The sequence below is a fragment of the Pseudophryne corroboree genome, chromosome 4, assembly GCF_028390025.1.
Source record: "Pseudophryne corroboree isolate aPseCor3 chromosome 4, aPseCor3.hap2, whole genome shotgun sequence".
Taxonomy (NCBI): Eukaryota; Metazoa; Chordata; class Amphibia; order Anura; family Myobatrachidae; genus Pseudophryne; species Pseudophryne corroboree.
In genome coordinates this window covers 406,660,477-406,686,064 of record NC_086447.1, presented here as the reverse complement: position 1 = coordinate 406,686,064, position 25,588 = coordinate 406,660,477, and the positions used below count along the sequence as shown (strand labels likewise).

The following is a 25,588-nucleotide window of genomic DNA, read 5'->3' as shown; positions in this document are numbered from 1 at the left end:
TATATTTTATTTTATTATAAAATATTTATATAGTATATTTTATTATATTGAAATGTAATGATCGCATAGGAACGGTGTTTCACCCTCGGCAATAAAAGTTGCTCATAGTGTAATATGCTAGAACTTTATTAGAGAGACCATAAAAACAAAATGTGGATAGTCTCCGTACCAGCTAGATGTTGCAGTGGTCACATTACAATCTCCAGGTGGAAAGAATGGAACCTGGGTAAACCTAACACTGGATGTAAAATGCACTTCTAGGCACGAGAAATAATTTACACATAACTTTCTGCATGTGAAACAGACCTCTTGCAGGAGAAATAATCCGCTCGTCACTTTCTCTTGCCCAGATGTCAGTTTTACATCCACATACAGATCATTCCTTATACATCCATCCTCAATACACCGTGCAACGTGAGATGCCTGGAATGAGTGAGCCGCCAGGTCCTGTGCAGCTCTGCTATCGTTGGGCATCTTTTTTTGGCGAAAATGCATCTAGGACGCACAAGGAGACACTGCTGAGTAATTTGATATATTACACTTGCATATTGTGTTTGAATGAGACTATAAACGGAGCAGAGCAGAACTTGTATTGGAAAAAAGCTGTGGCTACTACATTGTATTACTTTGTGTGGAGACTTAAGGCACGTACACACTGGTCGATATATCGGCCGTTCTCTTGAACGGCCGATATATCGCGGGACCGTCGGCCAGTGTGTACGGCCGATACATCTGTGAACTCCGTCGTTCACAGACGTATCGCGACGGCCAATATATCTACCGATATATTGGCGTGCCGCTGTGTGTGTACGGGGCGGTCAGCCGACCGCCCGTACACATGCTGCGGCGGCCGGTGGTGATTGACAGCTGAACTGGGCGGGCGTGTGTACACGCCCGCCCAGTTCATGACGTCAGTCCCCGACGGATCGAGCAGTGTGTATGCTGAACACACTGCTCGATCCGTCCATAGATATATCTGCAGATCAATTGATCTGCAGATATATCTATTAGTGTGTACCCACCTTAAGTCGTACACAGATATACATATGTCATATATCAAATTAATCTGAACAGTCTCCTCATGCATCGTAGTTGCATTGCATTTCAAATAATATGCATTTTAGGCAAAAAAGACATTAGGAGATTCTAACACGACCTGGCGTGCCAAGAGGAGAAGTTTGGTGTGACTGCAGCAAGGATGTATGAGGACACATTTGTATATGGTGAAAATTGAATGTCAAGATTACACCATATTTATTTCTTGCCTGTTTATATTACATGTTAATGAAGGAAAAATCCTAAAGATTCTACTAAGGATAAAATGGGTTGTGCTACATGTGAACTACTGTGTATGTTGGACAATTACTAGCACATACATTGTCAATTTATATTTAAATTTCTCTATCGTCCTAAGTGGATGCTGGGGTTCCTGAAAGGACCATGGGGAATAGCGGCTCCGCAGGAGACAGGGCACAAAAGTAAAGCTTTTACAGGTCAGGTGGTGTGTACTGGCTCCTCCCCCTATGACCCTCCTCCAGACTCCAGTTAGATTTTTGTGCCCGGCCGAGAAGGGTGCAATTCTAGGTGGCTCTCATAAAGAGCTGCTTAGAGAGTTTAGCTTAGGTTTTTTATTTTACAGTGATTCCTGCTGGCAACAGGATCACTGCAACGAGGGACAGAGGGGAGAAGAAGTGAACTCACCTGCGTGCAGGATGGATTGGCTTCTTGGCTACTGGACATGAAGCTCCAGAGGGACGATCACAGGTACAGCCTGGATGGTCACCGGAGCCACGCCGCCGGCCCCCTCACAGATGCTGAAGCAAGAAGAGGTCCAGAATCGGCGGCTGAAGACTCCTGCAGTCTTCTTAAGGTAGCGCACAGCACTGCAGCTGTGCGCCATTTTCCTCTCAGCACACTTCACACGGCAGTCACTGAGGGTGCAGGGCGCTGGGGGGGGGGCGCCCTGGGAGGCAAATGAAAACCTTTAAAAAGGCTAAAAATACCTCACATATAGCCCCAGAGGCTATATGGAGATATTTACCCCTGCCTAAATGTACTAAATAGCGGGAGACGAGCCCGCCGAAAAAGGGGCGGGGCCTATCTCCTCAGCACACGGCGCCATTTTCTGTCACAGCTCCGCTGGTCAGGAAGGCTCCCAGGTCTCTCCCCTGCACTGCACTACAGAAACAGGGTATAACAGAGAGGGGGGGCAAAATAAATGGCAATATATTAATATAAAAGCAGCTATAAGGGAGCACTTAATCATAAGGCTATCCCTGTCATATATAGCGCTTTTTGGTGTGTGCTGGCAGACTCTCCCTCTGTCTCCCCAAAGGGCTGGTGGGTCCTGTCTTCGTATAGAGCATTCCCTGTGTGTCTGCTGTGTGTCGGTACGTGTGTGTCGACATGTATGAGGACGTTATTGGTGTGGAGGCGGAGCAATTGCCAAATATGAGGATGTCACCTCCTAGGGGGTCGACACCAGAATGGATGCCTTTATTTGTGGAATTACGGGATAGCGTCAACTCGCTTAAGCAGTCGTTTGCCGACATGAGGCGGCCGGACACTCAATTAGTGCCTGTCCAGGCGCCTCAAACACCGTCAGGGGCTGTAAAACGCCCCTTGCCTCAGTCGGTCGACACAGACCCAGACACAGGCACTGATTCCGGTGGTGAAGGTGACGAATCAACCGTATTTTCCAGTAGGGCCACACGTTATATGATTTTGGCAATAAAGGAGATGTTACATTTAGCTGATACTACAGGTACCACTAAACAGGGTATTATGTGGGGTGTGAAAAAACTACCAGTAGTTTTTACCGAATCAGAAGAATTAAATGACGTGTGTGATGAAGCGTGGGGTGCCCCGATAAAAAACTGCTAATTTCAAAGAAGTTATTGGCTTTATACCCTTTCCCGCCAGAGGTTAGGGAGCGCTGGGAAACACCTCCTAGGGTGGACAAAGCGCTAACACGCTTATCAAAACAAGTGGCGTTACCCTCTCCTGAGACGGCCGCACTTAAAGATCCATCAGATAGGAGGATGGAAAATATCCAAAAAGGTATATACACACATGCAGGTGTTATACTACGACCAGCTATTGCGACTGCCTGGATGTGCAGTGCTGGGGTAGTTTGGTCAGAGTCCCTGATCGAAAATATTGATACCCTGGACAGGGACAATATTTTACTGTCGTTAGAACAAATAAAGGATGCATTTCTTTATATGCGTGATGCACAGAGAGATATCTGCACACTGGCATCACGGGTAAGTGCTATGTCCATTTCGGCCAGAAGAGCTTTATGGACACGACAGTGGACTGGCGACGCGTAGAGGAGTTATTTGGGGTCGGTCTATCGGATTTGGTGGCTACGGCCGGGAAATCCACCTTTCTACCTCAAGTCACTCCCCAACAGAAAAAGGCACCGACCTTTCAACCGCAGCCCTTTCGTTCCTTTAAAAATAAGAGAGCAAAGGGCTATTCATATCTGCCACGAGGCAGAGGACGAGGGAAGAGACAGCAACAGGCAGCTCCTTCCCAGGAACAGAAGCCCTCCCCGGCTTCTACAAAAGCCTCAGCATGACGCTGGGGCTTCGCAAGCGGACTCGGGGGCGGTAGGCGGTCGTCTCAAGAATTACAGCGCGCAGTGGGCTCACTCGCAGGTAAATCCCTGGATCCTGCAGATAATATCTCAGGGGTACAGGTTGAAATTAGAGACAGAGCCACCTCGCCGTTTCCTGAAGTCTGCTTTACCAACGTCCCCCTCAGAAAGGGAGACGGTTTTGGAAGCCATTCACAAGCTGTATTCTCAGCAGGTGATAGTCAAGGTACCTCTTCTACAACAAGGGAAGGGGTATTATTCCACTCTTTTTGTGGTACCGAAGCCGGATGGCTCGGTAAGGCCTATTCTAAATCTGAAGTCCTTGAACCTGTACATAAAGAAGTTCAAGTTCAAGATGGAGTCACTCAGAGCAGTGATAGCGAACCTGGAAGAAGGGGACTTTATGGTATCCTTGGACATCAAGGATGCGTATCTCCACGTTCCAATTACCCCTCACACCAGGGGTACCTCAGGTTCGTTGTACAAAACTGTCACTATCAGTTTCAGACGCTGCCGTTTGGTTTGTCCACGGCACCTCGGGTCTTTACAAAGGTAATGGCCGAGATAATATTTCTTCTTCGAAGAAAAGGCGTATTAATTATCCCATACTTGGACGATCTCCTAATAAGGGCAAGGTCCAGAGAACAGCTAGTGATGGGTTTAGCACTATCTCAAGAGGTGCTAAAGCAGCACGGATGGATTCTGAATATTCCAAAATCCCAATTAATGCCGACAACTCGTCTGCTGTTCCTGGGGATGATTCTGGACACAGTTCAGAAAAAGGTTTTTCTTCCCGAAGAAAAAGCCAAGGAGTTATCTGACCTGGTCAGGAACCTCCTAAAACCAGGAAAGGTGTCTGTACATCAATGCACAAGAGTCCTGGGAAAAAATGGTAGCTTCTTACGAAGCAATCCCTTTCGGCAGATTCCATGCAAAGGGATCTGTTGGACAAATGGTCAGGGTCGCATCTTCAGATGCACCTGCGGATAACCCTGTCGCCGAGGACAAGGGTATCCCTTCTGTGGTGGTTGCAGGAGGCTCATCTATTGGAGGGCCGCAGATTCGGCATGCAGGATTGGATCCTGGTGACCACGGATGCCAGCCTGAGAGGCTGGGGAGCAGTCACACAGGGAAGAAATTTCCAGGGAGTGTGGTCGAGCCTGAAAAAGTCTCTTCACATAAGCATTCTGGAACTAAGAGCAATCTACAATGCTCTAAGCCAGGCGGAACCTCTGCTTCAAGGAAGACCGGTGTTGATCCAGTCGGACAACATCACGGCAGTCGCCCATGTAAACAGACAGGGCGGCACAAGAAGCAGGAGGGCAATGGCAGAAGCTGCCAGGATCCTTCGCTGGGCGGAGAATCACGTGATAGCACTGTCAGCAGTATTCATCCCGGGCGTGGACAACTGGGAAGCAGACTTCCTCAGCAGACACGACTTTCACCCGGGAGAGTGGGGACTTCATCCAGAAGTTTTCCACATGCTATTAAACCGTTGGGTAAAACCAATGGTGGACATGATGGCGTCTCGCCTCAACAAAACACTGGACAGGTATTGCGCCAGGTCAAGAGATCCGCAGGCAATAGCTGTGGACGCGCTGGTAACACCTTGGGTGTACCAGTCGGTATATGTGTTTCCTCCTCTGCCTCTCATACCAAAGGTATTGAGGATTATACGGCAAAGAGGAGTAAGACTAGTGGCTCCGGATTGGCCAAGAAGGACTTGGTACCCGGAACTTCAAGAGATGGTCACGGACGATCCGTGGCCTCTACTTCTGAGAAGGGACCTGCTTCAGCAGGGTCCTTGTCTTTTTCAAGACTTACCGCGGCTGCGTTTGACGGCATGGCGTTTGAATGCCAGATCCTAAAAGGAAAAGGCATTCCAGAAGAAGTCATTCCTACCTTGATAAAGGCAAGGAAGGAAGTCACCGCGAAGCATTATCGCCGTATTTGGCGAAAATATGTTGCGTGGTGCGAGCAGCGGAGTGCTCCGATGGAGGAATTTCAACTGGGTCGTTTTCCTACATTTCCTGCAATCAGGATTGTCTATGGGTCTCAAATTGGGATCTATTAAGGTTCAAATTTCGGCCCTATCAATATTCTTCCAAAAAGAATTGGCCTCAGTCCCTGAGGTCCAGATTTTTATCAAAGGAGTACTGCATATACAGCCTCCTGTGGTGCCTAAGGTGGCACCGTGGGATCTAAATGTAGTTTTAGATTTCCTCAAATCCAATTGGTTTGAACCACTAAAGAATGTGGATTTGAAATATCTCACATGGAAAGTGACTATGTTACTGGCCCTGGCTTCGGCCGGGAGAGTATCTGAACTGGCGGCTTTGTTTTATAAAAACCCTTATTTAATTTTCCATTCGACATAGGGCAGAGCTGCGGACGCGTCCGCATTTTCTCCCTAAGGTGGTATCAGCGTTTCTCCTGAACCAGCCTATTGTAGTGCCTGCGGCTACAGACGACTTGAAGGACTCCAAGTTGTTGGACGTTGTCAGAGCCTTAAAAATATACATTTAAAGGACGGCTGGAGTCAGAAAATCTGACTCGCTGTTTATACTGTATGCACCCAACAAGTTGGGTGCACCTGCTTCTAAGCAGTCGATTGCTCGTTGGATTTGTAACAAAATTCAACTTGTACATTCTGTGGCAGGCCTGCCACAGCCTAAATCTGTTAAGGCCCATTCCGCAAGGAAGGTGGGCTCATCTTGGGCGGCTGCCCGAGGGGTCTCGGCATTACAACTCTGCCGAGCAGCTACGTGGTCAGGGGAGAACACGTTTGTAAATTTTTACAAATTTGATACCCTGGAAAAGGAGGACCTGGAGTTCTCTCATTCGGTGCTGCAGAGTCATCCGCACTCTCCCGCCCGTTTGGGAGCTTTGGTATAATCCCCATGGTCCTTTCAGGAACCCCAGCATCCACTTAGGACGATAGAGAAAATAAGAATTTACTTACCGATAATTCTATTTCTCGGAGTCCGTAGTGGATGCTGGGCGCCCATCCCAAGTGCGGATTATCTGCAATACTTGTACATAGTTATTGTTAACTAATTCGGGTTATTGTTTAGGAAGCCATCTTTCAGGGGCTCCTCTGTTATCACACTGTTAACTGGGTTTAGATCACAAGTTGTACGGTGTGATTGGTGTGGCTGGTATGAGTCTTACCCGGGATTCAAAATCCTCCCTTATTGTGTACGCTCGTCCGGGCACAGTACCTAACTGGAGTCTGGAGGAGGGTCATAGGGGGAGGAGCCAGTACACACCACCTGACCTGTAAAAGCTTTACTTTTGTGCCCTGTCTCCTGCGGAGCCGCTATTCCCCATGGTCCTTTCAGGAACCCCAGCATCCACTACGGACTCCGAGAAATAGAATTATCGGTAAGTAAATTCTTATTTTGTATGATTACATATGTATGCTGTAACTCTATTTGACATACAGTAGTGCTGCTTGTAGCACCCATGGTTTGTCTTTTTCTGTTTGATTGCAAGTCCCTTTTAGGAAATGAAGCCTTGTACTGAGCACTGTATGTAAACATTTACCATACCTCCCAACATGACCCTCTCCAGGAGGGACACAATGCTCTGCTTCTGAACTTTTCTCTTAATGTATGATTGCCAGCACCTGTTTTGGACAGGTTAGTGGATAAGAAAGGTGTTTCAGCACAGGTGATGACAATTATATATTAAGAGAAAAGTCCAGGAACAGAGCATTCTGTCCCTCCTGAAGAGGGTCATGTTGAGAGGTATGCATTTACTATAACTAAATATATCAACAAAATTTTCTAAGTCCTGATGGTGTACTGTATGTTCTTTCTATTAACAACAATCACACTTTAGATGGGAACTACCCTGTTCCTGTAGAATAGAAAAGGCAGTAGCTTGTAACGCCTTTTTGGAAGTAAATGGGTACTGCATTGTCGCTTTTGGGAGAGGAATGAAAAGAATATTGCAGAATTGGATTTATTTTTATCACATTGTTGATATGTAAATATACATGTTTATTTTCCACAGTTGTATAAAATTAGAAGGGGACGCACGAGACCTCAAGCACTTCTGTTCCTCTGCATGATCCTTTTATTGATTGTCCTGCACACTAGCTACATGATTTACAGTCTGGCACCACAATATGTCATGTATGGAAGCCAAAAATATATTGCACAGGTAAGATCTGTTTGTTGGCTTTTAAAGGGGGTTTCTATTTAATAATTTGTCCTTTCCAAATACATGACTTCCCCTATTCGATTTCCACCATTTGTTTTGTTTTATTAAGTCTCTTTGTTGCTGTCCAGTTGCCTACGTAGCAGGAACATTTGATGTAGCAGCTGTAAGGCAGTCAAGTGGAACTACTGCATCAGATCTCTCCTCTAGAGAAAACCAAACAACTCCAAATGGTATCTGCATTGATTCTGGCTGTGTGATTGTCAGAATTCTGCGAAATGCATCAATTTTATGCTGCTTACAGTGAAGGGACTCCAGCTCAACTGCTAACATTGAGAATGGATTTAATAAAGTTCACAAATATAGTGGAATGCCACATAGCGAACAATACCTTTGTTAATTATTACATATGTCTGCAAACAATGGTACAAAGCAACTAATTAGAATAAGATGACGTAGGCTTAAAGAAGCCAAAAAATCTCCACGCTGTAAAGCAAGTAAAATTTTGTGTCTGTAAATTTGTTGGCACCTGTATTCAAACACATGCCTTTTACCGGCGGCCGTGATCCCTGTCATAATCCCGACAGGTGGTCTCTTGATCTCCTCCCCCTGTATTATTCTGGTGTAGCCACTGAAATTAAGACTTTGGGGATAATTTAATTAGCTATATACTACTTGCTTGCTAGGTGCCCTCCGAAATTAGATCACAAAGCTCACAGCCACATATAGATGCAATGAACGGTGGCACTCTGGACTTCAAAGTGAGGAAAAGAATCACCAACACATCCTGGTTTACATCAACGTTTCAGTGCCACCGCACTTTTATCAAGATTCAGTGAACATTACAATACAAAATAGTACACACTTATCATTTAAATACCCTCAGTGAACCAAACATGCTCTGCGTCACCTTCCTGCCACTCAATCAAAGTGGAGAGCGCAGATTAGTGACGTCACCTAAAACGTAACTCCGTTGCATAGCAACAGAATACACATATACACAATAAAATACAAGCATTGTGATAACATGCTAACTCAGCAGGGTATAGTGAATCTATACAAGAGTCAAAGAAACATATGAAACATTTATAAACATTCAAAAGGATTAGAACAACCGCATAATGAGTCATAGCTGTCACGATCTCGCTGGCTCTATCCCCGTCACACCAGCAGGCACAGTCCAGCGACCCCTGTCAGCCACATACACCATGAATGCATGGTCATATTGAGCAAGATATACAATATAAACACAAGCAACATTGTAACTGTAACTAGAAATACATAGTAGCAGCCCCTGCTTAAACACAAGAAATATTAACAGGATTGCAAAATGTCCACCAATATATCCGTGTTAATGAGACAGGTCAGGTATAACATCACAAGAAACAGTGCAAGCCCAATGATTCATTTAACCCCCTAGGGGCCAGCGTCCCCAATCTCTCTATCCATTGGACCTCCCGTTGAAGTAATAATTTTTTTCTCTAACGTCCTAAGTGGGTGCTGGGACTCCGTAAGGACCATGGGGAATAGCGGCTCCGCAGGAGACTGGGCACAAAAGTAAAAGCTTGAACTAGCTGGTGTGCACTGGCTCCTCCCCCTATGACCCTCCTCCAAGCCTCAGTTAGATTTTTGTGCCCGAACGAGAAGGGTGCATGCTAGGTGGCTCTCCTGAGCTGCTTAGAGTAAAAGTTTATTTTAGGTTTTTTATTTTCAGTGAGTCCTGCTGGCAACAGGCTCACTGCATCGTGGGACTAAGGGGAGAAGAAACGAACTCACCTGCGTGCAGAGTGGATTGGGTTTCTTAGGCTACTGGACATTAGCTCCAGAGGGACGATCACAGGTTCAGCCTGGATGGGTCCCGGAGCCGCGCCGCCGGCCCCCTTACAGAGCCAGAAGAACGAAGAGGTCCGGTGAAATCGGCGGCAGAAGACGTTCCTGTCTTCAACTAAGGTAGCGCACAGCACTGCAGCTGTGCGCCATTGCTCTCAGCACACTTCACACTCCGGTCACTGAGGGTGCAGGGCGCTGGGGGGGAGCGCCCTGAGACGCAATAAAAAAACAGAAATACCTTAGGATGGCAAAAGAAATACATCACATATAGCTCCTGGGCTATATGGATGTATTTAACCCCTGCCAGTTTTCCAGAAAAAAGCGGGAGATAAGGCCGTCGTGAAGGGGCGGAGCCTATCTCCTCAGCACACAAGCGCCATTTTCCCTCACAGTTCCGCTGGAAGGACGGCTCCCTGACTCTCCCCTGCAGTCCCTACAGAATCAGGGTAAAAACGAGAGAGGGGGGGCACTATTGGCAGCTAAATTATAAACAGCAGCTATAAAAAAACAGCAGCTATAAAAGGGAGTAACACTTATATAAGGTTATCCCTATATATATATAGCGCTCTGGTGTGTGCTGGCAAACTCTCCCTCTGTCTCCCCAAAGGGCTAGTGGGGTCCTGTCCTCTATCAGAGCATTCCCTGTGTGTGTGCTGGGTGTCGGTACGATTGTGTCGACATGTATGAGGAGGAAAATGATGTGGAAGCAGAGCAATTGCCTGTATTAGTGATGTCACCCCCTAGGGAGTCGACACCTGACTGGATGGTTGTATTTAAAGAACTACGTGACAATGTCAGCACTTTACAAAAAAACTGTTGACGACATGAGACAGCCGACAAATCAATTAGTGCCTGTCCAGGCGTCTCAGACACCGTCAGGGGCGATAAAACGCCCGTTACCTCAGTGGGTCGACACAGACCCAGACACGGATACTGAGTCCAGTGTCGACGGTGAGGAGACAAACGTAATGTCCAGTAGGGCCACACGTTACATGATCACGGCAATGAAGGAGGCATTGAACATTTCTGACACTACAAGTACCACAAAGAAGGGTATTATGTGGGGAGTGAAAAAACTACCAGTAGCTTTTCCTGAGTCAGATGAATTAAATGAGGTGTGTGATAAAGCGTGGGTTTCCCCCGATAAAAAAAGTGCTAATCTCTAATAAATTATTGGCACTATACCCTTTCCCGCCAGAGGTTAGGGTGCGTTGGGAAACACCCCCTAAAGTAGATAAAGCGCTCACACGTTTATCTAAACAAGTAGTGTTACCGTCTCCTGATACGGCCGCCCTCAAAGAACCAGCGGATAGAAGGCTGGAAAATATCCTGAAGGGTATATACACACATACTGGTGTTATACTGCGACCAGCAATCGCATCAGCCTGGATGTGCAGTGCTGGAGTGGCGTGGTCGGATTCCCTGACTGAAAATATTGATACCCTGGATAGGGACAGTATATTACTAACTATAGAGCATTTGAAGGATGCATTACTATATATGCGTGATGCACAGAGGGATATTTGCACCCTGGCATCAAGAGTGAGTGCTATGTCCATTTCTGCCAGAAGAGCGTTATGGACGCGACAGTGGTCAGTGGATGCGGATTCCAAACGACATATGGAAGTATTGCCGTTTAAAGGAGAGGAGTTATTTGGGGCCGGTCTATCGGACCTGGTGGCCACAGCAACGGCCGGAAAGTCCACCTTTTTACCCCAGGTCACCTCTCAGCAGAAAAAGACACCGTCTTTTCAAACTCAGTCCTTTCGTTCCCATAAGTACAGGCGGGCAAAAGGCCACTAATTTCTGCCCCGGGGCAGAGGAAGAGGAAAAAGACTGCACCAGGCAGCCTCTTCCCAGGAGCTGAAGCCCTCCTCTGCTTCTGCCAAGTCTTCAGCATGACGCTGGGGCTTTACAAGCGGACTCGGACACGGTGGGGGCCCGTCTCAAAAATTTCAACGCGCAGTGGGCTCACTCGCAAGTGGACCCCTGGATTCTGCAGGTAGTATCACAGGGGTACAAACTGGAATTTGAGACGTCTCCCCCTCGCCGGTTCCTGAAGTCTGCTCTACCAAAGTCTCCCTCCGACAGGGAGGCAGTTTTGGAAGTCATTCACAAGCTGTATTCCCAGCAGGTGATAATCAAGGTACCTCTCCTACAATAGGGAAAGGGGTATTATTCCACGCTGTTTGTGGTACCGAAGCCGGACGGCTCGGTGAGACCAATTTTAAATCTAAAATCCTTGAACACTTACATAAAGAGGTTCAAATTCAAGATGGAGTCACTCAGAGCAGTGATAGCAAACCTGGAAGAAGGGGACTATATGGTGTCTCTGGACATCAAAGATGCTTATCTCCACGTCCCAATCTACCCTTCTCACCAAGGGTACCTCAGGTTTGTAGTACAAAACTGTCATTATCAGTTTCAGACGCTGCCGTTTGGGTTGTCCACGGCACCTCGGGTCTTTACCAAGGTAATGGCCGAAATGATGATTCTTCTTCGAAGAAAAGGCGTTTTAATTATCCCTTACTTGGACGATCTCCTGATAAGGGCAAGGTCCAGGGAACAGTTAGAAGTCGGAGTAGCACTATCTCAGTTAGTGTTAAGTCAGCACGGGTGGATCCTAAATATTCCAAAATCGCAGCTGATTCCAACGACACGTCTCCTGTTCCTAGGAATGATTCTGGACACAGTCCAGAAAAAGGTGTTTCTCCCAGAGGAGAAGGCCAGGGAGTTATCCGAGCTAGTCAGGAATCTCCTAAAACCAGGCCAGGTGTCAGTGCATCAGTGCACGAGGGTCCTGGGAAAAATGGTGGCTTCTTACGAAGCGATTCCATTTGGAAGATTCCATGCAAGAACGTTTCAGTGGGATCTTCTGGACAAATGGTCCGGATCGCATCTTCAGATGCATCAGCGGATAACCCTGTCGCCAAGGACAAGGGTGTCTCTTCTGTGGTGGCTGCAGAGTGCTCATCTGCTAGAGGGCCGCAGATTCGGCATTCAGGATTGGATCCTGGTGACCACAGATGCCAGCCTGAGAGGCTGGGGAGCAGTCACACAGGGACAAAATTTCCAGGGCTTGTGGTCAAGCATGGAAACATCTCTTCATATAAACATTCTGGAACTAAGGGCCATTTACAATGCCCTAAGTCAAGCAAAACCCCTGCTTCAGGGTCAGGCGGTATTGATCCAATCGGACAACATCACGTCAGTCGCCCACGTAAACAAACAGGGCGGCACGAGAAGCAGGAGGGCGATGGCAGAAGCTGCAAGGATTCTTCGCTGGGCGGAGAATCATGTGATAGCACTGTCAGCAGTGTTCATTCCGGGAGTGGACAACTGGGAAGCGGACTTCCTCAGCAGACACGACCTTCACCCGGGGGAGTGGGGACTTCATCCAGAAGTCTTCCAAGAGATGGTAAACCGTTGGGAAAAACCAAAGGTGGACATGATGGCGTCCCGTCTCAACAAAAAACTGGACAGATATTGCGCCAGGTCAAGGGACCCTCAGGCAATAGCGGTGGACGCTCTGGTAACACCATGGGTGTACCAGTCAGTGTATGTGTTCCCTCCTCTGCCTCTCATACCAAAAGTACTGAGAATCATAAAAAGGAGAGGAGTAAGAACTATACTCGTGGTTCCGGATTGGCCAAGAAGGACTTGGTACCCGGAACTTCAAGAGATGCTCACGGAGGACCCGTGGCCTCTACCTCTAAGAAAGGACCTGCTCCAGCAGGGACCTTGTCTGTTCCAAGACTTACCGCGGCTGCGTTTGACGGCATGGCGGTTGAACGCCGGATCCTGAAGGAAAAAGGCATTCCAGAAGAAGTCATCCCTACCCTGATAAAGGCCAGGAAGGATGTAACCGCAAAACATTATCACCGCATTTGGCGAAAATATGTTGCATGGTGTGAGGCCAAAGAGGCCCCTACAGAGGAATTTCAACTGGGTCGCTTCCTACATTTCCTGCAAACAGGACTGTCTATGGGCCTAAAATTAGGGTCCATTAAAGTTCAAATTTCGGCCCTGTCGATTTTCTTCCAAAAAGAACTGGCTTCAGTGCCTGAAGTCCAGACGTTTGTCAAAGGGGTACTGCATATACAGCCTCCTTTTGTGCCCCCGGTGGCACCTTGGGATCTCAATGTGGTTTTGGGGTTCCTAAAATCACATTGGTTTGAACCACTCACCACTGTGGAATTAAAATATCTCACATGGAAGGTGGTAATGCTGTTAGCCCTGGCTTCAGCCAGGCGTGTCTCAGAATTGGCGGCTTTATCTTATAAAAGCCCTTACCTGATTTTTCACACGGATAGGGCAGAATTGAGGACTCGTCCTCAATTTCTCCCAAAGGTGGGTTCAGCGTTTCACGTGAACCAGCCTATTGTGGTGCCTGCGGCTACTAGGGACTTGGAGGACTCCAAGTTACTGGACGTAGTCAGGGCCCTCAAAATATATATTTCCAGGACGGCTGGAGTCAGGAAATCTGACTCGCTGTTTATCCTGTATGCACCCAACAAGCTGGGTGCTCCTGCTTCTAAGCAGACGATTGCTCGTTGGATTTGTAGTACAATTCAGCTTGCGCATTCTGTGGCAGGCCTGCCACAGCCAAAATCTGTAAAAGCCCATTCCACAAGGAAGGTGGGCTCATCTTGGGCGGCTGCCCGAGGGGTCTCGGCTTTACAACTTTGCCGAGCAGCTACTTGGTCAGGGGCAAACACGTTTGCTAAATTCTACAAATTTGATACCCTGGCTGAGGAGGACCTGGAGTTCTCTCATTCGGTGCTGCAGAGTCATCCGCACTCTCCCGCCCGTTTGGGAGCTTTGGTATAATCCCCATGGTCCTTACGGAGTCCCAGCATCCACTTAGGACGTTAGAGAAAATAAGAATTTACTTACCGATAATTCTATTTCTCATAGTCCGTAGTGGATGCTGGGCGCCCATCCCAAGTGCGGATTGTCTGCAATACTTGTATATAGTTATTGTTACATAATTCGGGTTATTATTGTTGTGAGCCATCTTTTCAGAGGCTCCTTCGTTTATCATACTGTTAACTGGGTTCAGATCACAGGTTGTACGGTGTGATTGGTGTGGCTGGTATGAGTCTTACCCGGGATTCAATATCCTTCCTTATTATGTACGCTCGTCCGGGCACAGTATCCTAACTGAGGCTTGGAGGAGGGTCATAGGGGGAGGAGCCAGTGCACACCAGCTAGTTCAAGCTTTTACTTTTGTGCCCAGTCTCCTGCGGAGCCGCTATTCCCCATGGTCCTTACGGAGTCCCAGCATCCACTACGGACTATGAGAAATAGAATTATCGGTAAGTAAATTCTTATTTTTTGTCCCCTCCCCTTGACAGGACAGGAATGTGGTCGATAATTCTGTACTTAATAGACGTTAAACTGTGTCTATCCGGGCTAGAGGTTGATCACTTGTACCTTTAATGATGGCCACTTTTATTGCAGAGCGGTGAAGGGCCATTCTTTCCCTAAACTGACGTTCAGTCTTACCTCGATATTGTAATGAACAAGGGCAGGTAATTACATAGATAACGTACTGACTAGTGCAGCTAAGGTGATAACGAATAGAAAACTTCTTCCCTGAGAACGGATGAAAAAAATCTGTCCCAGGCTGCAAAAAACCACAAGTTGTACAATTAGGACATCGGAAATGCACGATTAGGATTACCCAGGAATGTACCCGTTTTCTTGACGCCGATGTTAGTAATATCTGTTCGTACCAGGGAACTACTCAGGTTCTTCCCCCTACGGTAACACGGCATCAAATCAGAGTTGTTTAGGTTTAAACCAGGGTCTGATCGTATTAAAGACCAGTATATTTTAGCGGTTTTAGTAATCACAGGACTCAAATGTGAATATGTTACAGGCCACCCACATTTATATCCTCTCTTTTCTCTAACGTCCTAGTGGATGCTGGGGACTCCGAAAGGACCATGGGGAATAGCGGCTCCGCAGGAGACTGGGCACAAAAGTAAAAAGCTTTAGGACTACCTGGTGTGCACTGGCTCCTCCCCCTATGACCCTCCTCCAAGCCTCAGGATACTGTGCCCGGACGAGCGTACACAATAAGGAAGGATTTTGAATCCCGGGTAAGACTCATACCAGCCACACCAATCACACCGTACAACTTGTGATCTGAACCCAGTTAACAGCATGATAACAGAAGGAGCCTCTGAAAAGATGGCTCACAACAACAATAACCCGATTTTTGTAACAATAACTATGTACAAGTAATGCAGACAATCCGCACTTGGGATGGGCGCCCAGCATCCACTACGGACTATGAGAAATAGAATTATCGGTAAGTAAATTCTTATTTTCTCTAACGTCCTAAGTGGATGCTGGGACTCCGTAAGGACCATGGGGATTATACCAAAGCTCCCAAACGGGCGGGAGAGTGCGGATGACTCTGCAGCACCGAATGAGAGAACTCCAGGTCCTCCTCAGCCAGGGTATCAAATTTGTAGAATTTAGCAAACGTGTTTGCCCCTGACCAAGTAGCTGCTCGGCAAAGTTGTAAAGCCGAGACCGTGTGGAATGGGCTTTTACAGATTTTGGCTGTGGCAGGCCTGCCACAGAATGTGCAAGCTGAATTGTACTACAAATCCAACGAGCAATCGTCTGCTTAGAAGCAGGAGCACCCAGCTTGTTGGGTGCATACAGGATAAACAGCGAATCAGATTTTCTGACTCCAGCCGTCCTGGAAACATATATTTTCAGGGCCCTGACTACGTCCAGCAACTTGGAATCCTCCAAGTCCCTAGTAGCCGCAGGCACCACAATAGGCTGGTTTAAGTGAAAAGCTGAAACCACCTTAGGGAGAAATTGAGGACGAGTCCTCAATTTTGCCCTGTCCGTATGAAAAATTAGGTAAGGGCTTTTATAGGATAAAGCCGCCAATTCTGAGACACGCCTGGCTGAAGCCATGGCTAACAGCATTACCACTTTCCATGTGAGATATTTTAAGTCCACAGTGGTGAGTGGTTCAAACCAATGTGATTTTAGGAATCCCAAAACTACATTGAGATCCCAAGGTGCCACTGGAGGCACAAAAGGAGGCTGTATATGCAGTACTCCCTTGACAAACGTCTGAACTTCAGGAACAGAAGCCAGTTCTTTTTGGAAGAATATTGACAGGGCCGAAATTTGAACCTTAATGGACCCTAATTTGAGGCCCATAGACAGTCCTGTTTGCAGGAAATGCAGGAAACGACCCAGTTGAAATTCCTCTGTAGGGGCCTTCCTGGCCTCGCACCACGCAACATATTTACGCCAAATACGGTGATAATGTTGTATGGTTACATCCTTCCTGGCTTTGATCAGGGTAGGGATGACTTCATCCGGAATGCCTTTTTCCTTCAGGATCCGGCGTTCAACCGCCATGCCGTCAAACGCAGCCGCGGTAAGTCTTGGAACAGACATGGTCCCTGCTGGAGCAGGTCCTTTCTTAGAGGTAGAGGCCACGGGTCTTCCGTGAGCATCTCTTGAATTTCCGGGTACCAAGTCTTCTTGGCCAATCCGGAGCCACGAGTATAGTCTTTACTCCTCTCCTTCTTATGATTCTCAGTACTTTTGGTATGAGAGGAAGAGGAGGGAACACATACACTGACTGGTACACCCACGGTGTTACCAGAGCGTCCACAGCTATTGCCTGAGGGTCCCTTGACCTGGCGCAATATCTGTCCAGTTTTTTGTTGAGGCGGGACGCCATCATGTCCACCTTTTGGTTTTTCCCAATGGTTCACCTTCCAATGGGACCTATTGGACAAGTGGTCCAGATCACATCTACAAATTCATTAGCGGATCACCCTGTCCCCCAGGGCCAGGGTATCTCTCCTGTGGTGGCTGCAGAGTACTCACCATTTGGAAGTATGCAGGTCCGGCATTCAGGATTGGATCCTGGTGACCACGGACGTGAGCCTCAGAGGGTGGGGAGCAGTCACAAGGGGAAGAAACTTTCAAGGACTCTTGACAAGTCAAGAGACTTGTCTTCACATCAACATCCTGGAACTGAGGGCCATATACAACGCCCTACGACAGGCGGAGAACTTACTTCGCGACCAACCAGTTCTGATCCAGTCAGACAACATCACCGCAGTAGCTCATGTAAACCGCCAAGGCGGCACAAGGAGCAGGGTGGCAATGGCGGAAGCCACCAAGATTCTTCGCTGGGCGGAAAATCATGTAAGCTCGCTGTCAGCTGTGTTAATTCCGGGAGTGGACAACTGGGAAGCAGACTTCCTCAGCAGACACGACCTGCATCCAGGGGAGTGGGGACTTCATCGGGAAGTCGTCGCACAGATTGCAAGTCAGTGGGGACTGCCCCAGATAGACATGATGGCATCCCGTCTCAACAAAAAGCTACAGAGGTATTGCGCCAGATCAAAAGATCCTCAGGCGGTAGCAGTAGACGCCCTGGTGACACCGTGGGTGTTCCAGTCGGTTTATGTGTTTCCTCCTCTCCCTCTCATACCCAAGGTATTGAGAATAATAAGAAAAAGAGGAGTGAGAACAATTTTCATTGTTCCAGATTGGCCAAGAAGGACCTGGTGTCCGGATCTGCTGGAAATGCTTACAGAAGATCCGTTGCCTCTTCCTCTACGACAGGACCTGTTACAACAGGGGCCATGTCTGTTCCAAGACTTACCGCGGCTGCGCTTGACGGCATGGCGGTTGAACGCCGGATCCTAGCGGAAAAGGGAATTCCGGATGAGGTCATTCCTACACTGATAAAGGCTAGGAAGGACGTGACATCTAAACATTGTCACCGAATATGGCGTAAATATGTTTCTTGGTGTGAGGCCAGGAATGCTCCTACGGAAGAATTCCATCTAGGCCGTTTTCTTCACTTCCTACAATCTGGAGTGAATTTGGGCCTAAAATTAGGCTCCATTAAAGTTCAGATTTCGGCCTTATCCATTTTCTTTCGAAAGGAATTGGCCTCTTTACCTGAAGTACAGACTTTTGTGAAGGGAGTACTGCATATTCAGCCTCCTTTTGTACCTCCGGTGGCGCCTTGGGACCTTAACGTGGTGTTAAGTTTCCTTAAGTCATATTGGTTTGAACCACTTAAATCAGTGGAGTTGAAATATCTCACTTGGAAGGTGGTCATGTTGTTAGCCTTGGCTTCGGCTAGGCGAGTTTCGGAATTGGCGGCTTTATCACATAAAAGCCCCTATCTGGTTTTCCATATGAATAGAGCGAAATTGCGGACCCGTCCTCAATTCCTACCTGAGGTGGTCTCATCCTTTCATATGAACCAACCTATTGTCGTGCCTGTGGCTACACATGACTTGGAGGATTCCGAGTCCCTGGATGTGGTCAGGGCTTTGAAAATTTTTGTGGCCAGAACGGCTAGGATCAGAAAAACAGAAGCACTGTTTGTCCTGTATGCAGCCAACAAGGTTGGCGGCCCTGCTTCAAAGCAGACTATTGCTCGCTGGATCTCTAACACGATTCAGCAGGCGCATTCTACGGCAGGTTTGCCGTTACCGAAATTGGTTAAGGCCCATTCCACTAGGAAGGTGGGCTCGTCTTGGGCGGCTACCCGAGGGGCCTCGGCACTACAGCTGTGCCGAGCTGCTACTTGGTCGGGGTCAAACACCTTTGCAAAGTTATATAAGTTTGATACCCTGGCTGAGGAGGACCTCCTGTTTGCTCAATCAGTGCTGCAGAGTCATCCGCACTCTCCCGCCCGTTTGGGAGCTTTGGTATAATCCCCATGGTCCTTACGGAGTCCCCAGCATCCTCTAGAACGTTAGAGAAAATAAGATTTTAAACCTACCGGTAAATCTTTTTCTCGTAGTCCGTAGAGGATGCTGGGCGTTATGTTATAGTTCCATCAGGTTGGACTGATGCTAGGTTATTTTTTCACACTGTTAACTGTTTACTTGATACACAAGTTATACGGTGTGATTGGTGTGGCTGGTATGAATCTTGCCCTTGGATTAACAAAAATCATTTCCTCGTACTGTCCATCTCCTCTGGGCACAGTTTCTCTAACTGAGGTCTAGAGGAGGGGCATAGAGGGAGGAGTCAGTGCACACCCAGACCTAAAGTCTTTCTTAAAGTGCCCATGTCTCCTGCGGAGCCCGTCTATCCCCATGGTCCTTACGGAGTCCCCAGCATCCTCTACGGACTACGAGAAAAAGATTTACCGGTAGGGTTAAAATCTTATTTTATATGTGTTCATATAATCCAATGCAATTTTATCGTCATGAAAATAATTATCTGCATTGCAAACGTGACACTGTGCCTGTATCTGCTATGTGATTTCACTGCAGTGTATTCCAGATATATCTATCACTGTATACTGTATCCTAGGGGACTAGGTGCATCTGGGTCAATATATAGTGCATCACAGTATTTAACTATTATGTGTATTATACTGTGTACTCCGTCACATAATACCGGATTTATTCGCAGGTGCTCTGTACTGTGTACTCGGTCACATAATACCAGATTTATTTGCAGGTGTTGTGTACTGGGTACTCCGTCACATGCTAACGGATTTATTGCAGGTATTGTACTCTGTGTGGCTTCATCGTACTAAGCCGCTCTCAGTTACATTTGTGTATAATATTTAACATGTAGGGCAGTAAATCTGGGGATGCTCCTGCATCCTGCAGAGCATGCGCAACGGATTTAACTGAGGGGGAAGTTTTGTGTGTTGGTCTGTGTACTAGGTCTCATACATCTCTGTCAGTCCGCAGCTCCTGTAATCAATCAGGAATCAACCTGGGCTGTGTTCTCAAACCTACTGGGTACTCTAGCTGAACTCTTTATGCCCCCTATGGGACCACCTGTAACATTACAGTCACTGATGTCCCCATGTTTACTCTGCTGTAGGTGGGAACATTATTTTGCCTCACAGGTTGTAGCGTATGACTCATTCCTTGGTCAGGCAAAACTCTATTCTAGGTCACTCTCGTGTCTCTGGGTCATCTAAGTGGGCTGCTTCCTCCTCCCTATCCAATAATCTCTCATATATGTCATCTGAAGAGAGGGGGAACATGCTGTCCTGTCAGTATCTATATTAGGTGTTTCTGACAAGGATTTTCCATTGCTAAATCATACCACTGTCATTATGGTTACTGGGAAGCAAATCCTACAAATCACTGATAAGAGGATTCCCCTGCTGTGGTTAAGCAAACTGATATGTTCACACGTCAGGGGGTAAATAAAATTCTGTTACCACATTCTGACCATTTAGTGTACATCAGACAAAACCCCTGGTCTAATCCAGGGAAAACATTCCCCGTGTCTACAACAGGCATTAGCTCGATATGCTCCCCCTGCAGAGTTATATAACAAGTAGGTAATTTACTGCTAGTGAACTCATGTGTCACCCATTGGGTGTCATCCACTCTGCCTCTCACCACTATCCCCTCACTGTAGGAACCGACAGATAAGCGTGTGGAGGGATGCCTGAAGTCTATTACTCCCTTATGTGTGTTGTACATAGACCACGATTGCGTCCTCTTGGGGCTGCAAAATAGATTGATGACTGGATCAGGCATTAGAGGAAGAGCTGCCCGAGGATATATCTGACAATGCCAGACATTTCCTGTCTCACAATACCACTGCCGCCTATTTCTACACCAGGAGGCGTCCCTTGAGGCAGGTGTGTTGGCAGCCAAGGCGTCGAATAGGTCTGTCCTTGCTTGCCAGATTTTGTGGTTGAGGTCGTGAATAGTGGACCTGGACTCCAAAAGTCCATGCAGGTATTTCCCTTTTACTGGGGTCATCTTATTTGGGGAAGACCTAATTAAAACTTGGGTGGCTACTATGACTGCCTTTCTCCCAAATGCTACTCCTTCTGCACAGAAGGCAAAAAATACCACTTTTCTCTTACGTCCTAGAGGATGCTGTGGTCCACATTAGTACCATGGGGTATAGACGGGTCCACTAGGAGCCATGGGCACTTTAAGAGTTTAATAGTGTGGGCTGGCTCCTCCCTCTATGCCCCTCCCACCAGACCCAGTTTAGAAGATGTGCCCGGTGGAGCCGGTCACAGCTAGGGGAGCTCCTAGGAGTTCTTTTAGGTTTATTATTTTCTACAGTGTTAGGTTCAGGGAGGCTCCTGGCAACAGCCTCCCTGCTTCGTGGGACTTAGGGGGGGGGAGTAGGATCCAAGCCTCTGAGGTTAATGGCCCCTATCTCCACTGACAGGAAACTGAGCTCCTGAGGGTGTTGAACGCATGCCCCTGAGGCGACCGCTCGCTCTCGCAGCACTGCCGCCACCCCTAATAGAGCCAGAAGATGTCGGTGGTGAGTAAGACGCCGGTGCCCGACAAGCGGGAAGCCGGTGAGAATGGCGGCATCAGGGTGGGAGCGCAGCGCTGATGCTGCTCTCCGGATGGCTCAGAGGTACAGTGTGAGGGGCGCCCTGGGCCAGCGCAAACACCCTTACACTGGTCACTATTGCTATCAGGGACATATGTACTACTGCTAGCGCCATTACCTCAGGCCAGTATAATCTGTATAAGTGCGGGAAGATGCGCCATTTTAGGGGGCCGAGCTTCTCAGAGCAGAATCAGCACTCTACAGTGCCATTTTCTCCCTGCAGATCACACTACAGAGATGCTGACAGGGAGCGCTGACCCTCCACATAACTCCAGCTATCCTCTGCAGTACCAGGGGGTTATAGAAGGGGGGGGGAGTGTTTATTCACATTACTGTGTAGTCTATTTAGGTTACTCAGTCAGTGCCAGGCATTTATTATTATAACTGTCTACTGGGGCGCTGTGTGGGCTGGCTCCCTAACTCTGTGTCTCTCTGAAGGTACTTGGGGGAAACTGTCTGACATTTTCCTTTGTGTGTGTGTATGTTATATATCTCACATTACCATGTCTAGGGACTCTGTATCTTGTGCTGCAGAGTATTTATATTCTCCAGAAGAGTCTATTCCATGTACTCAGGAATGCAATATACTGTCCCAGCCCTCTGAATCCGAACCCCAGTGGGTGGCTTCTATTAAGGGTATGATATCCCAGATTTCATCTAGGATAGCTCATTATGAGACTGAAACACGTTTTAAAATCTGTAGAGGGTTTGTCGTATTCTACTCCCACTACCTCAACAAACTCTCCTAGTATATGCCCAAAAAAGCAGGCTCTTGCCCAGGTAATGCAAGTCGACATGGATACCGACTCTGATACGGGTGACAAAGATGGGGATATACTGCGGGGGGAGGCATCCCTTGCTAAAGGGGTGCAGCTAATGATTGAGGCCATTCGGGATGTTTTACACATTACTGACAAGGTACCTGAACAGGTCGAGGAGGCATACTTTACAGACAATAAGAAAGTCCCTTACCTTCCCTGTGTCAATGGAATTAAATGCATTATTTGAAAAATCCTGGGAAAACCCGGAGAAAAAATTCCAGATTCCAAAGAGAGTTCTAGTTGCTTTTCCTTTCCCTGAAGAGGATAGAAAAAAGTGGGAAAACCCTCCTATAGTAGATGCTTCTGTTTCTAGATTGTCTAAAAAGGTGGTTTTACCGGTCCCTGGGTCTACCGATTTGAAAGAACCGGCAGACCACAAGATTGGGACTATGCTCAAATCCATATACACTGCTTCAGGCTTGGCGCTTAGGCCCACTATTGCTTGTGCATGGATTTCTAAAGCCATAGTAAAGTGGTCAGGCACGTTATTAGAGGATTTAGATACTATGGATAGAAGTGACATTGAAATGTTTTTACGTCGCATACAGGATTCTGCGGGTTTCATGGTAGAGGCCATGAAGGACCTTGGTAATCTAAATGCACGGACGTCTTCCATGGCTGTCTCAGCACGCAAGGGACTCTGGCTGCGCCATGGTCTGCGGATGCGGAATCCAAGAAGAGTGTGGCGAACCTACCTTTCACAGGTCAGGCTCTATTTGGGGAAGCTTTGGATGCGTGGATCTTCACGGCAACCGCAGGTAAGTCAACCTTTCTTCCTTCAGGCAATCCAACGCTGAAAAAATCCTTCTCTGCGTCTACAATGTAGTCCTTTCGGACCACAAAGGTTAAGAAGTCCAAGTCCCCTTCCACCTTCTTCAGAGGTGGTAGGGGTTACTCGAGAAAACCTGCACCGCCAGGTTCCCAGGAATAGAAGCCGGGTTCTGTTTCCTCAAAATCCTCAGCATGACGGTGGACCTCCCAGCCTGGAAATCAGGCTGGTGGGAGCACGTCTAAGAAATTTCAGTCAGGTCTGGGCGTCCTCAGGCCTGGACCCCTGGGTACAAGATATTGTATCTCAGGGGTACAGATTGGAGTTTCAAAAGCTCCCACCTCACAAATTTTACAAATCAGGCTTACCAGCTTTGCTGACAGGAAGGGCTATCTTACAGAAGCCATTCCAAAATTGGAAAGGGCAAATGTCATTGTTCCAGTTCCACCTCATCAGGAAAACAAGGGTTACCACTGAAACCTTTTTGTGGTGCCGAAGCCGGATGGTTCGGTCAGACCAATATTGAACTTCAAATCTTTAAATCCATATTTGAGGGAATTCAAGTTCAAGATGGAATCTCTGAGAGCAGTGATCTCGGACCTGGAGGAGGGGCAATTCCTGGTATGCTTAGATCTCAAGGATGCATACCTTCACATTCCTATTCGGCCGCCACACCAGGCTTATCTCAGGTTTGCGCTGTTGGACTGTCACTATCAGTTCCAGGTGCTGCCATTCGGCCTATCCGCAGCACCGAGGGTGTTCACCAAAGTAATGGCAGAGATGATGCTTTTACTCCGCAAACAGTAAGTGAACATAATTCCCCATCTGGACGATCTGCTGATAAAAGCATCGTCCAGGGAGAAGTTGTTGCAGTCCATTGTTCTCACAACTCGACTGCTCCGGGATCATGGATGGATCCTGAATCTTCCAAAGTCACATTTGGAGCAGACAAGGAGATTGTCTTTCCTAGGGATGATCCTCGACACGGAAGTTCAGAGGGTATTTCTACCGCTGGAGAAAGCGTTGGTGATACAAACATTGGTCCGGGATGTCTTGAAGCCTACCCGTGTATCAGTTCATCAGTGCATTCGTCTTCTGTGGAAGATGGTTGCCTCCTATGAGGCTCTACAGTATGGAAGATTTCATGCATGGTCCTTCCAAATGGATCTTCTGGACAAGTGGTCGGGATCCCACCTACACATGCACCAGAGGATACGTCTGTCGCCAAAAGCCATGATTTCACTCCTGTAGTGGCTGCAAATACCTCACCTTCTCGGGCCACAGGTTCGGGTTTCAGAACTGGATCCTTCTAACTACGGATTCAAGTCTCAGAGGTTGGGGCGCGGTAACCTAAGGGGAAAACTTCTAAAGGAAGGTGGTCAAGTCTGGAATCCATCCTTCCAATAAACATTCTGGAACTGATAGCCGTATTCAATGGCCTTCTACAAGCGATACATCTTCTGCAAGGTCAGGCCATTCAGGTGCAGTCGGACAATGTAACGACGGTGGCCTGCATCAACCGACAAGACGGAACGAAGAGCAGAGCTGCAATGACAGAGGTAACAAGGATCCTCCTCTGGGCAGAAAGACACACGATGGCACTGTCAGCAATCTTCATTCCAGTAGTGGACAATTTGGACTTCCTCAGCAGACAAGATCTCCATCCAGGAGAGTGGGGACTCCACCCAGAAGAGTGGGGACTCCACCCAGAGGTGTTCGCAGAGGTGACAGGTCTTTGGGGCGTACCTCACATAGACATGATGGCCTCCAGCCTCAACAAGAAGCTTTGCAGGTACTATTCCAGGTCGAGAGACCACACAGGCAGTGGCGGTGGACGCACTGGTGGCTCAGTGGATCTTCCAGTCGGTTTATGTGTTCCCTCCATTCCCACTCATCCCAAGAATTCTAAAATGTATAAAAAGAACAAGAGGTCAGGCAATCCTCATTGCTCCACATTGGCCAAGAAGGGTTTGGTACGCGGATTTTCTGAAGTTACTGCTGGAAGATCCGAGGCCTCTTCGGGAGGACCTTCTGCAACAT

General features: G+C 47.6%; 1 protein-coding gene across 1 annotated transcript in view; it reads left to right on the top strand.

The window, feature by feature from the left end:
- Positions 1 to 25,588, top strand: part of LMBRD1 (LMBR1 domain containing 1) — a 677,250-nt gene that overhangs the window by 482,458 nt on the left and 169,204 nt on the right. The window contains exon 13 of the mRNA XM_063916757.1: positions 7,619 to 7,768. Within this exon, the coding sequence (XP_063772827.1) occupies positions 7,619 to 7,768 (150 nt within the window). The remainder of the gene's footprint in view (positions 1 to 7,618; positions 7,769 to 25,588) is intronic.